Source organism: Dictyostelium purpureum, assembly GCF_000190715.1.
Source record: "Dictyostelium purpureum unplaced genomic scaffold DICPUscaffold_45, whole genome shotgun sequence".
Lineage (NCBI taxonomy): Eukaryota > Evosea > Eumycetozoa > Dictyosteliales > Dictyosteliaceae > Dictyostelium > Dictyostelium purpureum.
The window spans coordinates 12,943-27,096 of NW_003519382.1; the positions used below are offsets into that span (position 1 = coordinate 12,943).

Consider the following 14,154-nt stretch of genomic DNA (forward strand, 5'->3'; position numbering starts at 1 on the left):
ATAAATTAATACATAAAAACACATAGTAATAAAAAAATTAAAATAGTTTATTAAATTTAAAAAAAAAAAACAAAAAAGGAAACATTATTCACACATACACTATTTTTATTTAATATTATTTTTTTTATTTTAATTTTTTATTTATTTTATTTTTTTTATTTTTTTTTTTTGTTTTCATTATTTTATTTCATATTTATTTTGTTTTTTATTATTATAAAAAAATCCATTCAGATTCAAAATAGATCTTCAAATACACACACACCTTTATAAATATATATGTGTTAATATAAAAAAAACTCATATATTTCCATTAATTAATTTTATAATAAAAATTGGGTTAAATATTAAACTTTATTTTTTTCAATTAAATTAATTTTTAATATTTTATTTTTTTTTTAAATTTTTTATTATTTTAATTATTTAAACCATTTACTCATTCCTTACCTCTATTGGCATATATTAGTATCACTTAAAATCTTTTTTTTTTTTTTATCTTTTAAATATATCTGTATAAATTTCTTCTTTCACAATATTTTAAAATTCAATATTAATTACAATATAAAAAAACAATTACATTAATAATATTATATACATTAAATTTTATAAAATTTAATAAATAAAGTTATTAATAGTTTTTGTTATAAATAAAAGATAATTTATAAATATAAATATATAATTAAATAAAATGAAGTCAATTTCAGAAATTTCATTTTTTAATTTTATAAATTCAAATAACAAAAATGGGGAGTCTTCATCTTCATCATCATTCTCAAGTACCATTTCAGTAGAAGAGGTTGTAACAAAGAAAATAGATAGCGAAGAAGAAAAACAAGATAGTAATAATAGTAGTGATAATATTGAAAATATATCTACAACCATTATAAATAATGAAGATATAATTAATAACAATATTGATATCAATAATAATAGTAATAATAATCATGAATTTAATTTTTTAAATAATATCAAACTAATGATCAAAAATTTCGAATTAAATCAACATAATGAAAACCACCAAGAGGAAGAACCATTTAAAGGAGATTACTTTAAAGAGTTAACTGAATCAATAATTGTAAATGAAACCACAGAAATTATTAAAACTACAACAAAGTTACCAAATAAACAAAGAAAGAAAAAGAGAAGAACCAACAATCATGGCTCAAAAAATAGAACTATCCAAGTGGTTGAAAATATAGAGTATAGAAAGGGTTATTTTGTCAATTCTAGAGGTTATAAATTAGTTTGTCAAGAATGGATCCCAAAAAACCCAAAGTAATATTATAAATATAATTATTTTAAAAAAAATAATAAAAAACTAATTAAAACTTGATTTATTTTTAGGGGTGTAGTAATTATACTACATGGTTATGGTGATCATGGACAAACATTATTAGCAGATGATTGTAAAATGTTTGCAAAATTAGGTTATGCATCATTTATTTTCGATCAACAAGGTCATGGGTTAAGCGAAGGTTTAACAGCATATATCAGAGATTTTGAAGATTTGGTAGAAGATTCAATGCTATTTATTTCAGATATTAAATTTAGATTCCCAACTTTAAAAAGATTCGTATACTGTTGTTCAATGGGTGGTGCTGTTGGTCTTTTAGTATCATTAAAGAAACCAGAGATATTTAATGGTGGTTTAATATTGTTGGCCCCATTAATCAAGTTGGATGAAAATATGGTTCCTAACCCATTGGTAGTATCTATATTAAGATGGGTATCGCAATCTTTCCCAACTCTTCCTATTGTACCAGGTGATAATGTTTTAGATCGTTCCATCAAAGATCCACAAAAAAGATTGGAGCATGCCACACATCCATTAACTTATAAAGGTAGAGCACGTTTAGGTACTGGTCTAGCAATTCTTAAAGTTACTTCTTATCTTCAAGATCACCTTAAAGATGTCAATGTTCCTTTGTTAATATGCCATGGTTCGTTAGATAGAGTTTCCTCTCCAAAAGTAAGTGAAGAGCTTTACTCTTTAGCAAAAAGCAAAGATAAAACATTAAAAATATATCAATCTTTCTGGCACGGGTTAACATGCGAAGAAACAAGTTATATAATATACGATGATATTACAAATTGGATGAAAGAAAGATTAAATAAGGAATCAAACTTTGAAACAATAAATGAAACCGCCACTCCTCAAGAAAATATAAATAATAACGATAACAATCCTATAGGTGCCGCTTCATTTTAAAATAAAATATATTTTTATAGTTTTTAGAAAAAAATATATTTAATAGTTTGTTTTTTTCTAAAACTTAATAAATTAAAAAAAGTTTTTTTTTAAAAAAATATAAATTTTTTTATTTTAATTTATTTATTTATTAATCCTTATTCTTATGTTAACATTATGACCCCATGGATTAATTTTGAAAATTCCAAACATTAATAGCCTACCTGTCATTTTAAATTATTTGAAGGTCATATTTTTTCCATAATAAAAATTTTTAATTTAAAAAAATTAACAAGAAAATATTTAAAATAGATTGGAATTTTAAATATAGTTTTATATTATTTCAAAGAAAATTTTGAGTCAAATAGAGATAACAAATTGAAATATATATTAAAATTTGTCGATGTGGTGAAAAATTGAAAAAATATAAAAATTAAAATTTATTTTTTTATTTTTATTAATTTTTTTAATTTTTTTTTAAAATTTTTTTATTTTTCATTTTTTATTTTTTTATTTTTTTATTTGTATAAATATTGTTTTAAAATAAATTAAACGACAAAAATAATAATTTATATTTAATAACTATTTAATAATCTTTTTTTTATTTTTATTTTTTATTTATAAATATTAGTAATATTATTATATATCATTACATTTAAAAAACACAAAAAACCCCACATAAATAAATAATTTATATATACCCAAAAAAATGAGCTATCCACCACCAATTGGCGATTCAATTAAATTAAAGGTTCAAGTTTCAAATAATGAAGAAGAGGCCTATACAAATAGAGCTGTTTTAAACATGGCCTCATTTAGATTTTTATTCCCAAATGTAACAGATAAACAATATTCAACCAACACAAACTATATTAAATTAAGAGCTGGTGCTTTCGAATACATTTTATCAGCATCGTAAGTCATTAAAATAATAATAATATTAAGTTTAAATATTAAGGAATAATTCTAATAAATTTTTCATTTTTTTTTTATTTATTTATTATTTTAGACCAAACTCATCAATGAAATCAGATTCAATTGCATTATCTAAAGCATTAAGAGGATGGATGAATTTAAGTAACAACGAAGAAGTTTATGTAGAATTTTATGACCCAAATCCAAATCTTTGTGGACAAATGACATGCAAAGTCGATTATTTAAGTAAAGGTAAAACAGGTCCAAAACAAGATGCTGGAGCAATTATTGGAAAAATCATTGATAATTTTAATAGCCAATTCTTTACAGCTGGTCAAGTATTTTATATCAAAAACAATTCTTTTATTTTTGAATTAAGAGTTGATGAAGTTATTGTATCACCAGGTGTTAAATCATCAGATAAAGATAAAGGTTGGGCTATCATTTCACCAGCTACAAATATTATTTTACTTAAAAGTCCAGGGTCTTTATTAGATATCGAAACCAATGGCCCATTAGTTGTTAAGTAAGTATAAATAATTAATAGTAAAAAATAAAAGATAAATTTTTAAAAATAACTAACATTTTTCTTTTTATTTTAGTAAAATTTTCACATCTGATTGGGACTTTGAAAATATGGGTATTGGTGGTTTAGATGAAGAATTTAGAGATATTTTTAGACGTGCTTTTTCATCACGTATTTTCCCACCAGCTATTGTTAAAAAATTAGGTGTCAATCACGTAAAAGGTATGTTATTACATGGTCCACCAGGTACTGGTAAAACTTTAATTGCTCGTCAAATTGGTAAAATGTTAAATGGTAGAGAGCCAAAAGTTGTTTCAGGTCCATCCATTTTAAATAAATATGTTGGTCAATCTGAAGAAAACATTAGAAACTTATTCAGGGTATGCATTGTTATAATTTATTAAAAACAACAAAAATTCATCTTTAACATATTTTATTAACATTTCAATATTTAAATTTTCGATGATATAGGATGCAGAAATGGAACAAAAAGCAAAAGGTGATGATTCAGGTTTACATATTATTATTTTCGATGAATTGGATGCAATTTGCAAACAAAGAGGTTCAAGAAGTGGCGACTCAGGTGTAGGTGATTCAGTAGTTAATCAATTGTTAACAATGATTGATGGTGTAGAATCATTAAATAATATTTTAGTTATTGGTATGACCAACAGAAAGGATATGATTGATGAAGCCTTACTTCGTCCAGGTAGATTAGAAGTTCATGTTGAAATTTCATTACCAGATGAACATGGAAGAGAACAAATTTTCAAGATTCACACAGCCAAAATGAGAGAACAAAATGCTCTCGATTCAGATGTCAATTTAGCTGCCTATGCTCATGACACAAGAAATTATAGTGGTGCTGAAATTGAAGGTGTTGTTAAATCAGCTGCCTCCTATGCTTTCAGTAGACAAGTAGATACCAAAAATATTAAAAAAGTAGAAATTAAACCAGATGAAATTAAAATTTGTGACCAAGATTTCAGAAGAGCTATTCATGAAGTTCCTCCATCATTTGGTGCCACTGACACTCAATTCGAAAACTATGCTGAAAATGGTATCTTTAACTATGGTCCAGTATTCGATAAACTTTTACAAAGTGGTAATGCATTTGTAGAGCAAGTAAAGAAATCCAATAGAACTCCAATGATGTCTGTACTTTTACATGGTAAACCAGGTTGTGGTAAGAGTTCATTAGCCTCCACTCTTGCTAAAGGTTCATTATTCCCATACATCCGTATTATCAGTCCAAACGATTTAATTGGTTATAATGAAGCTTCCAAAGCATCTAAAATTACTAAAATCTTTGAAGACTCTTATAAATCACCACAATCTTGCATTGTTGTCGATGAAATTGAACGTCTTATCGAATATGTTCCAATTGGTCCACGTTTTTCAAATCTCTTACTTCAAACTTTAGCAGTATTATTCAAAAAATCACCACCAAAAGGTCGTAAACTTTTAGTTATTGCCACAACCTCAAACCCAGATATCCTCAGAGATATGGATATAACCGATTCATTTGCAACTGCCCTTAATGTACCATCAATTAGTAACAGTAGTGACTTTAAGAATGTTTTACTTTCACTCGAATTTACTCAAAAAGAAGCTGAAGAAGCCTCTTCCTATTTCTCAGCCCCAATTACAATTAAACAACTCATCATGATTGTTGAAATGGCAAGACAAGAAGAAGGAAGATTAGTCGATAATTTTAGATCATGTTTAGAAGATTTTAATTTAAGAAGTTTTTAAAAAATAAAGAAAAGAAAATAAACTATAAAAAATAAAATAACCATAAAATTATGGTTAAATTTTATAAATAAAACAATACATTTACTTATTATTTATTTTAATTTTTATTTTTATAAATGATAAAAAAATTACTACACCTTTGTTTATTATATTATATTATTTGTATTTTTTTTAAAATTTTCGAGTTAATAAAATATTATCACCCACTTAAGTGTAAAATAAAAGAAGAAATAAAAAAGATATTTCTATTTATTTTAGGTGGAAACTGACAAGTTATTTTTAATGCTCCAGAATTATTTGTTTACAGGTAATATTTTAAGGATCACATGTTTCCCAAGTGTACAAAAAACAAAAGGTCTAAAAATTATTGGGTACAGGCAGAAATTTAATTTTGAAGATTACAATAGATGATCTTATAAGAGCTAATTTTTAATTCTAAAATGTTTTTTTTTTTTCCTTTTATGATTATCTAGATAAAATTTTGGTTTTAAAATAAACACACAAAAACAAAATAAAAAACCCACACCAAAATGATATAAATATATAAAAAATATGGTGTAATTCGATAATTTAGAAATAGTCTAATCAAAATGAAATCATTTTACATTTGTTTAAATGTTATTTTAAATTTTATATCTATTATTTTTTTTTTGTTTTTTTTTATTTATTTTTATTTTTATTTTTATTTAGTTTTTTGGTATTAACTATATTATAAATTTCTGGTGATATAAGGTTTTGGCTTGTTTTATGCACCTTTAACAAATAATTTGAACTTTTTTATAATAAACACAATATTGCTATTTAATAACCCCATTTTCTGGGCTTACTGTTTATGTTTTATTCGTTATATGATATAAATAATATACAGTGATTTTAGTTATTATTTTTATTGGGGTGTAATCAACTATATATAGTGAATATTTTTATATTCGAGAATGTAATACACTAGTAGATTTTTTTAATGAAAAAAATAATTTAATATATAAAAATGGTTACAGTTTAATCAATGATTAAAAATATTGAATAATATAATTTAAACTTTACCAGTTATTATTTTTTTATTTAATTTTTTAAATTATACATTTATAAAATAAAAAATAAAAAATTAATCATTTGTAAATAAAATAATATTAATATAATAATGAAACAACATATACTTTGGGATTTAAATAACTATATAAATCAAGACTATACACTTCCTAAAATTAATTGTACTTTTGATATTAAAACAAACATTAATTCATCAGTTAAAGAGGATCAAGAAAAATGGATTTTGGAATTTTTTGGCAATTCTATTGAAAAAAGTAAAAAATATTTAGGCCAACAAACCTTTTTAATATATATGTTCTCTTTTCCATTTGCTTCGCCAGATGAACTAAAGTGTATATTTAAAATTATGGATTGGGCTTTTATAATTGACGATTTTTATTTCGAAAGTAAAGCAAAGGGTATGTCATATTTAGAAAAACTATTTAAAACAAATAAAGATAAATCAAAAGATAAATTTATAAAATTATTTTGGGAAATTATAAATGAATATAAACAAATAGGTAAAAAAGATTCAATTGACGTACTCATAAACGAAATATATTCATGGGCCAAATCCGCAGTGCAATGTAGTAAAAACGATCAAATTTCTTCAAACTCCACACTAGCAGAATATATGGAATCAAGATATTATGACATAGGTATTATAATGGCACTGGCTTCATCAACCACCCTAATTTCTATACCCAAAGAAATTAGAGAATCTAAAATTTTCAAACAACTCGAATACTGGTTTGTTGTTTGCAACACCCTCATAAATGACTGCTATTCATTTAACAAAGAAAAAAACGAACCAGTTTTAACAAACTATGTTAAAATCAAAACACTGCAGTGTGGATCCATTCAAACCTCTTTAGATTTTGTCGCAGAAACTATTGAAAACTCTTTAACAGAGATCAATAATCATTCCAATCAACTTATTCAACAATATCCCAACAATATAAATTTAAAACAATATATTAAATCTTTAAAATATTTAACCTCTGGACATTTGCATGTCTCTTCAATCTGTAACCGTTATAAATAAAGCTTTTTTAATTTTAATTTTAATCTAAATTTAATCGAATATTTATTTAAATATATATTTATTTATAAAATGGTTTATAAGGTGGTGGTGGAGCATTAAATGATTGTGGTGGTGGTGGAGCACTAAATGATTGTGGTGGTGGTGGAGCACTAAATGATTGTGGTGGTGGTGGAGCATTAAATGATTGGGGTGCACCTGTATAAGTATATTGTGATTGTGGTTGATAAGGTGGTGGTACGGCATTATAATTGTATTGTGGTGGTGGAGATTGATAGTTTGGTGGTGTAGAATACTGTGGATAAGCATTACCATGTGGTGGAACTAAAGGATTTTGTGGTGAGGTAACTGGTGAATATGGGTTTACACCAGCAGAGATTTGTCTAACTAACTCTATTCTTTCTTTTTCTCTTTCTTTGGTAAAATCTTCGCATCTACGCTTAAATTTATTTAAAATCTCTTGGAAATCTAAATAGAACTTGGTACCTTCATCAAGATTTGATTTTAATTCATTGTAAACCTTGAAGGCGTTGGCATATCTTTGAAGAATTTCTTCACGTTGATTACCTTGTTTAGATTTTGAGGAAGTGAATTTTTCGTTTTCTTTTCTAATTTCTTCTATGAGATTTTTTTGCTTTAAGAAACTTTCATTAAGTGCCATTTGAAGTGGCTCATATTTTAGAATTTCTTCAGCATAAATTAAAGATTTATCTTTGCTTGGTGAAATTAATTTCAATGTAATGTCATCTTTTTTGCATTGGGTCTTTAGTTTCTCTGCAATTGATTCTCTATTGGCCATAAGACTATCGAGGTCATTTAATAATACAGTTAAAGAAGCGACTGAAACTTTACTGGCTGGGAATGAGTTGGATGGAAGTAATGCAATAATTTCTTGTTGGTTCTCCATATCGGAAATTAAATTTTTGTTATCTTCGTATTTCTTTCTAATAAAACTATCAGATTTAGTTGAATGTTGTATATGGCTGCTATATTTAGCCAAATCTTGTATAAGACTAGCGGTTAATGTATATGATGGAGTTCTATGCCATGCACTACCATATTGAGCTCTCATTTCGTTATCTTCATCCTCTTCTTTCTTTAAAAGATTACTTGCTGTAGTAAGTATTGATGAATCCTCATCAGATAATTGTTGAATATTTTCTAATAACTGTACAATATGATTTGAAGCTTGTTCATTTCTTAAGATATCCATTTTTTCTTGTAATGCTTTTGGTACACCAACTTCTAATGCTTCAATTGAACCTGGTAATCCCATTGATAATAATGATCTAAATAAAAAAAATTATTAATTAATTTTTATTGTTTTATATTATAATATTATAATATTATTATATTATTATATTATTATTATAATTTATCTTTTAAATTAACTTACGCTCTAGCAGATTGATTATGAAACTCGATGTTATCTAATTCTTTTCTTAATAACTGTTCTTTTTGATCATTGTAATAAGCAGAATCTTCCTTAACTGAAAATGGTACTAATGAAGAGAAAGGATCAACAAAACTAATTTCTGGAAGTGGGAGTGCTTTGGCAAGTGGTTTCTTTTCGATTGGGGTTAATTTATGTGCTGGTAAAACGGTATCATGATAAATAGTTTCATTATCTTTTTTAGCTGATTCATAATACTTTAAAATTGAAACTGCATATTTTTCAACAATCTCTCTTAATTCAGGTTGTGCACTCTTTTGTAAATTTGCTTTGGCTTGATTAATATTATCGATTGCAATTATTAAACGTGAAACTTGTTCACCAAATTGTGATGATGCTCCCAAACCTTTTGAATAAATATATGAAGCAATTGCTTTATATAAAAATGATTTAACCAATACTGTATTGGTCCAGTTCTATAAATATAAAATATATTATTAATATAAATTAAATAATGATGATAATGATGATAATGATGTTAAAAACAATAATAAAAACATACTCTATCGACAATAGATTTTAATGTATTTGAATTTAAAGCATGGTTTGAAGCTTCATAATATTCTGAAACTTGTGCAGCTAGTTTTGAAACGATTGCATCAGAAAGATTATCCATGGAAGCTTTTTCAAAAATACATTCTTGAGCTTGAGCCAACATTATAGTATGTAAGGTATTTAATGCTTCGGATGTAAAATCTGGTGATGCAGAACATTCAGGATGCAATGAAACATATTCTCTTAATGATAAAAATACACCTGCAGAAATTTGGAAATAATTACATGCTTTTTTAATACCTTCGATATTTGATCTATTAATTGATGCACCAATTTGTGAAATAATTGAACCATAATTAAATAATACTGATGCTCTTTCAAAATAAATACTATACAATGTTGTTCTTTTTTGTCTAAATGAATCAGTCCATGGGAATGATATTCTAACCTATATATATATTAAAATTTAATTATTAATATCAGTGTAATTATAAAACCAGCCCATTTTCCTAATAAAATAAACTAAACTATATTACATTATTCTCACTAATTGGGAATCTAAGCTCCAATGATGATAAAATTGAATAATATCTCCAAACTAATTCTTTTGACGTTTCTGTTTTATCTTGTAAATTTCTAACATCCTCTCTTAACGAATTTAATGTATTTATTTGATTCTCATGTGCATCTGCCTCGCCTTTACTGAATTGCTCTTTAATATATTTTGTTAATGGTTTAATTAAATCAATCTTTTCTGTTCTTTTTCTCTCCACTGATAACATGTTTGGATTGCTTTTATATTAATATTTATTATAAATAATAAAAGAAGAAAAAAAAAAAAAGGAAAAATATATATAAAAAAAAAGTTGGGTGATTAATAATTTATATAATTAAATATATAAATAAAGTTTTGTAAAAAAATAAAAAATTAGAAAAATTTTATTATTAAAAATTAAATAAAAAAAAAAAATAAAAAATAAAAAAAAAAAAAGTTTTTTTTAAAATGATAATTTAAAAAAATAAAAAATAAAAAAAAAAAAAAAAAAAAATAAATTAATAACTCAAAAAACTAATAATAATGATTTATTTTTATTTTTATTTTATTTTCCAATTATTTTTTTAAAATACCATTATCTTTTCTTTGAGATATTAAGTCTAGCGAAAATTTAATAAAATTAAATTATATAATCCCTAATTATAATATCTGTGAATTGATTATTATCTTTATTTTTATTAGAATTTTAATTATTTATTATTACCCATGTTAATAGTTGAAATTAAAAAAATTAAAAAATATATATATAGAACTTTTTTTTTTTTTTATATTTTTAGTTTTTTAGTTTTTTATTTATTTTTTAATTTATATTTAATTTATAAATGGTGGAACACTTGTTAACCAAGGGTGTTGAAGACAATCTTTTGCAGTAGCTCTTTTATCTGGTAAATAGTTGAGCATTGGTAACAAGAAAGATTCAAATTCTTTTGCTTCTTTACTTGAAAATTTATATTTCTCTACCAAAACATTAAAAAGAGGCCATTGTTCGGAAAGGTGTGGGATTTTTCTTAGTTCACCCCTGTGATTAAAGTAATTTTTAGATTCCTCACCATTTGCGAAAATGAATTTTGGTGGTTTACCCAAAAGCTCGATCATTAAAGCCAAATGATCATCACTTTTATCAAACCCTTTGCCGGACTTTGGTTTAAATAAATGATCCCCTGTTGCTAACTCGAATGCCATGCATGCTGCGCTCCATATGTCCACTGGTGTACCCCACTTAGCTTTTACTATTGCCTCTGGTGCTCTGTATTGACGTGTTTGAATATCATCTGTAAAATGTTTGTCGGTCCAACAGCCATTACCTAAATCAACCAGTTGAGCTTTTGGATAATGATTTTCATTAAATAATTCGTTATTTATTTTGCTTTTATAACTTGTACCATTTTCAAATTTAAACTCGCCACTAATATTACTATCCTGTTGTTGTTCGTTTTCATTATTTTTATTTTCGTTATTACTGTTGTTTTCATTATTGTTATTTTTTTTATTTTCGCTATTTTTATTATTACTATTTCTTTTATCTCTGCTATTATTTTCGGTATCGCTATCACTGTCACTGAAATCACTTTCATCACTCAATTGGACATCTTTAGAGTTATCTAAAGTTGAGGTTGTTGAGGTTGCTTTTGAAGTAGATGCGGCTGAGGCTCTATTTTTAAAAAATCCATATTGTTCACTCCATGTGTAGTCATTTGATGTATAAAAATCGAATGGTAATTCCAAGAGAACATTTTCTGGCTTTAAATCTGTGTGAATAATTTTACATTTGCTGTGTATATAATCCATCGCTATAAGTGTTTGCTTCATTAAAGACTTGACAAGAGTGATCGGCATACCACGGTATCTATGATGTTTGATTAAATCCAATAAATTATTTCCTAAAAGCTCAAAGACCATGCAATAGTGTCTACCATTTACACCACGATGTGTAAAACTATCGACCAAACGTGCTATACATTTGCCCTCTGGGTTGTGTTTTGATATGGCTGTTAAAATTTTAATTTCATCTTCTGCAGTTTCTGAATAAGTACGTGCGCTTCTGACAATTTTTAAAGCAACTTGCTTACCAGTTTGTTTATCATTACATAACCATACTGTTGAGAAATGTCCCCACCCTAGTTTATCTACGACCTGGTATCTACTATTGTAAATATCATTTCTTTTAACTGGATGATATCCACCATGCTTATAATCTTTAACACCCTCATCTTCATTATTATTTGCTGGCATAAACGATCTATTATTTGAACCAATTTCATTACTATCATCCTTCATAATATTTTCTTTCTCTTGTTTTTCCTTTTCCTTATTTTTCTTTTTCTTATTTTTTGATGACTTGCTTGTATTACTGCTGCCGCTACTACTGCCGCCTAATGTTGTGCCCCCTAAAGTTGTGCCACCAAGAGTTGTTCCACCCAAAGTTGTACCACCCAAGGTTGTTCCTGTACTATTAATTTTATTTTCAATGGATTGATCTGACATTCTGCTGTTATTGATTACTTTATTTTTTTATGATTATTTGAAAAAAAAATAAATAAAAATAGAAAAAAAAAACTATAATAATATAATTAGAAAAAAAATAAATGTTATAATTAAAAGAAATCACACTATTTCTTTTTAAAAAATTAACAAACTATTCTTTTTTTTTTTTATCTACTTGTGTGGTATATATAAAAAAAACGTGCACAATTATAACAAAAAAAAAAAATTTTAAATTTTAAATTTTTTTTAAAATTTTTTTTTAAAAATTTTTTTATTTAATTTTTTAAATTTTTCATTTAAATAAAATTATGAACATATATAGTTCTTTTTTTTTTTTTTATATTTGTTTAATATTTGATTTTCCAATTATTATTTTCAACATTGTTTCGTTCCCTGTATAAAAACAAACTATTATTTCATATAAAAAATAAAATTAAACCATTCGAATATGGGTCCAGATATTTAAAAAAATTATTATTATAATAATAAAAATAATAAAATTTAAAAAGAAGATTATGGTTTTTCTTATAACAAAATCATATTTATAAATTCGGATAAAAATTCCCCCTTAAAGATTTTTATTTTGTGTAGGGGGGTGTTTAAAATTTTAAAAATTTTTTTTTAAAAAAAAAAAAAAAAAAAAAAAAAAAAAAAAAAAAAAAAAAAAAAAGAAAAAAAAAAAAAAAAAGATATAAAATTTGATATATATAAATTATACTTTATTTGTTTCTTATTTTTTTTTTATTTTCTATTTTTTTTAATCATATTTATTTTGTTTATTTTTTTATTCAAATAATATTGTAAAATTATATCAAAATTATTTATAAATTTGATAAAATTCTCTTTTTTGTCGATTTGTTCCCTATCATATTTTGTTACAACGTAATAATATAGAAAAAAATTAGAAAAAAAATATATAAAAACCTATTTGCCCCCATCCCTTTTCCAAAAAAAAATATTTTAATTTTATTTTTTTATTTTTTTATTTTTTTTTTTTTATTTTTTTTGTAAAAAAAAAAAAATCTGACATCATCAATTTTTTTTTTTTTTTTTTTTTTTTTGCATTGATAGGCGGCCCAACAAATAACAATATTATATTAATTAACATTTTATTTTATTTTGAAACTATTGCTTGTTTTCTTTTTTTTATATTCACCAATATTGTGTTTTTTAACTATAAAATCATTTTCGCCACCAATTATTTTAACATCAATATAAATTTTTTAAAAAATAAAAGCAAATAAAAAAAAAAAAATATCTTTTACGAAATTTTTTTTTTTATTTATTTTAATCAACAACAATAATCAATCATCAATAATAATCCATAGAGTTATATTGTTTTTATATTATATTTTATAACAAACAACTAATTTTAATAAAATTAAGCATTCTTTGTAAATAACACATCCTCTTTAAAAGCAATGATTTTTTGATAAAAGCTAAAAAGATTTGTCAATATCATTCATTATAACAACTCACCAAAAAATATAGGAAAAACCAACTCCTCATATTTTTTATTTTTATTTATTCATTATAATTATTTATTATAGTTTTTTAAAAGTTTAAAAAAAAAAGGTAAAGTATTTAGTAGTTATTAGTTTATTCATATTATATTGTAAAAAAAAAAAAAAAAAAAAAAAAAAAAAAAAAAAAAAAAAAAAAAAAAAAGAATAACCACTTCCAAATGCAAAATTGTAATCACACTCTGTCCTAA

The 14,154-nt window shown here is 24.2% G+C and overlaps 5 protein-coding genes across 5 annotated transcripts; 3 read left to right on the forward strand and 2 right to left on the reverse strand.

The window, feature by feature from the left end:
- Nucleotides 1–685: 685 nt before the first annotated feature.
- DICPUDRAFT_29341 (uncharacterized protein) lies at nt 686–2,206 on the forward strand (the record flags this gene model as incomplete). Its single annotated transcript, XM_003285372.1, has 3 exons — nt 686–848; nt 1,038–1,272; nt 1,342–2,206. The coding sequence occupies 3 exons, from the start codon at nt 686–688 to the stop codon at nt 2,204–2,206; spliced, it is 1,263 nt and encodes a 420-aa protein (XP_003285420.1).
- A 499-nt stretch (nt 2,207–2,705) lies between these two features.
- Nucleotides 2,706–5,480, forward strand: DICPUDRAFT_46059 (uncharacterized protein). The gene is made up of 4 exons (XM_003285373.1): nt 2,706–3,100; nt 3,195–3,626; nt 3,703–4,006; nt 4,098–5,480. Exons 1-4 carry the CDS (start codon nt 2,895–2,897, stop codon nt 5,379–5,381), a joined length of 2,226 nt encoding a protein of 741 aa, XP_003285421.1. The 5' UTR covers nt 2,706–2,894; the 3' UTR covers nt 5,382–5,480.
- A 1,042-nt stretch (nt 5,481–6,522) lies between these two features.
- DICPUDRAFT_29342 (uncharacterized protein) lies at nt 6,523–7,455 on the forward strand (the record flags this gene model as incomplete). Its single annotated transcript, XM_003285374.1, has 1 exon — nt 6,523–7,455. The coding sequence occupies one exon, from the start codon at nt 6,523–6,525 to the stop codon at nt 7,453–7,455; it is 933 nt and encodes a 310-aa protein (XP_003285422.1).
- A 58-nt stretch (nt 7,456–7,513) lies between these two features.
- Nucleotides 7,514–10,182, reverse strand: DICPUDRAFT_149310 (uncharacterized protein; the record flags this gene model as incomplete). Its single annotated transcript, XM_003285398.1, has 4 exons — nt 7,514–8,741; nt 8,849–9,321; nt 9,408–9,848; nt 9,937–10,182. The coding sequence occupies 4 exons, from the start codon at nt 10,180–10,182 to the stop codon at nt 7,514–7,516; spliced, it is 2,388 nt and encodes a 795-aa protein (XP_003285446.1).
- Nucleotides 10,183–10,722: 540 nt separating this feature from the next.
- On the reverse strand, nt 10,723–11,766 carry DICPUDRAFT_91498 (uncharacterized protein; the record flags this gene model as incomplete). The annotated part of the gene is made up of 1 exon (XM_003285399.1): nt 10,723–11,766. The coding sequence occupies one exon, from the start codon at nt 11,763–11,765 to the stop codon at nt 10,767–10,769; it is 999 nt and encodes a 332-aa protein (XP_003285447.1). The 3' UTR covers nt 10,723–10,766.
- Nucleotides 11,767–14,154: the final 2,388 nt, after the last annotated feature.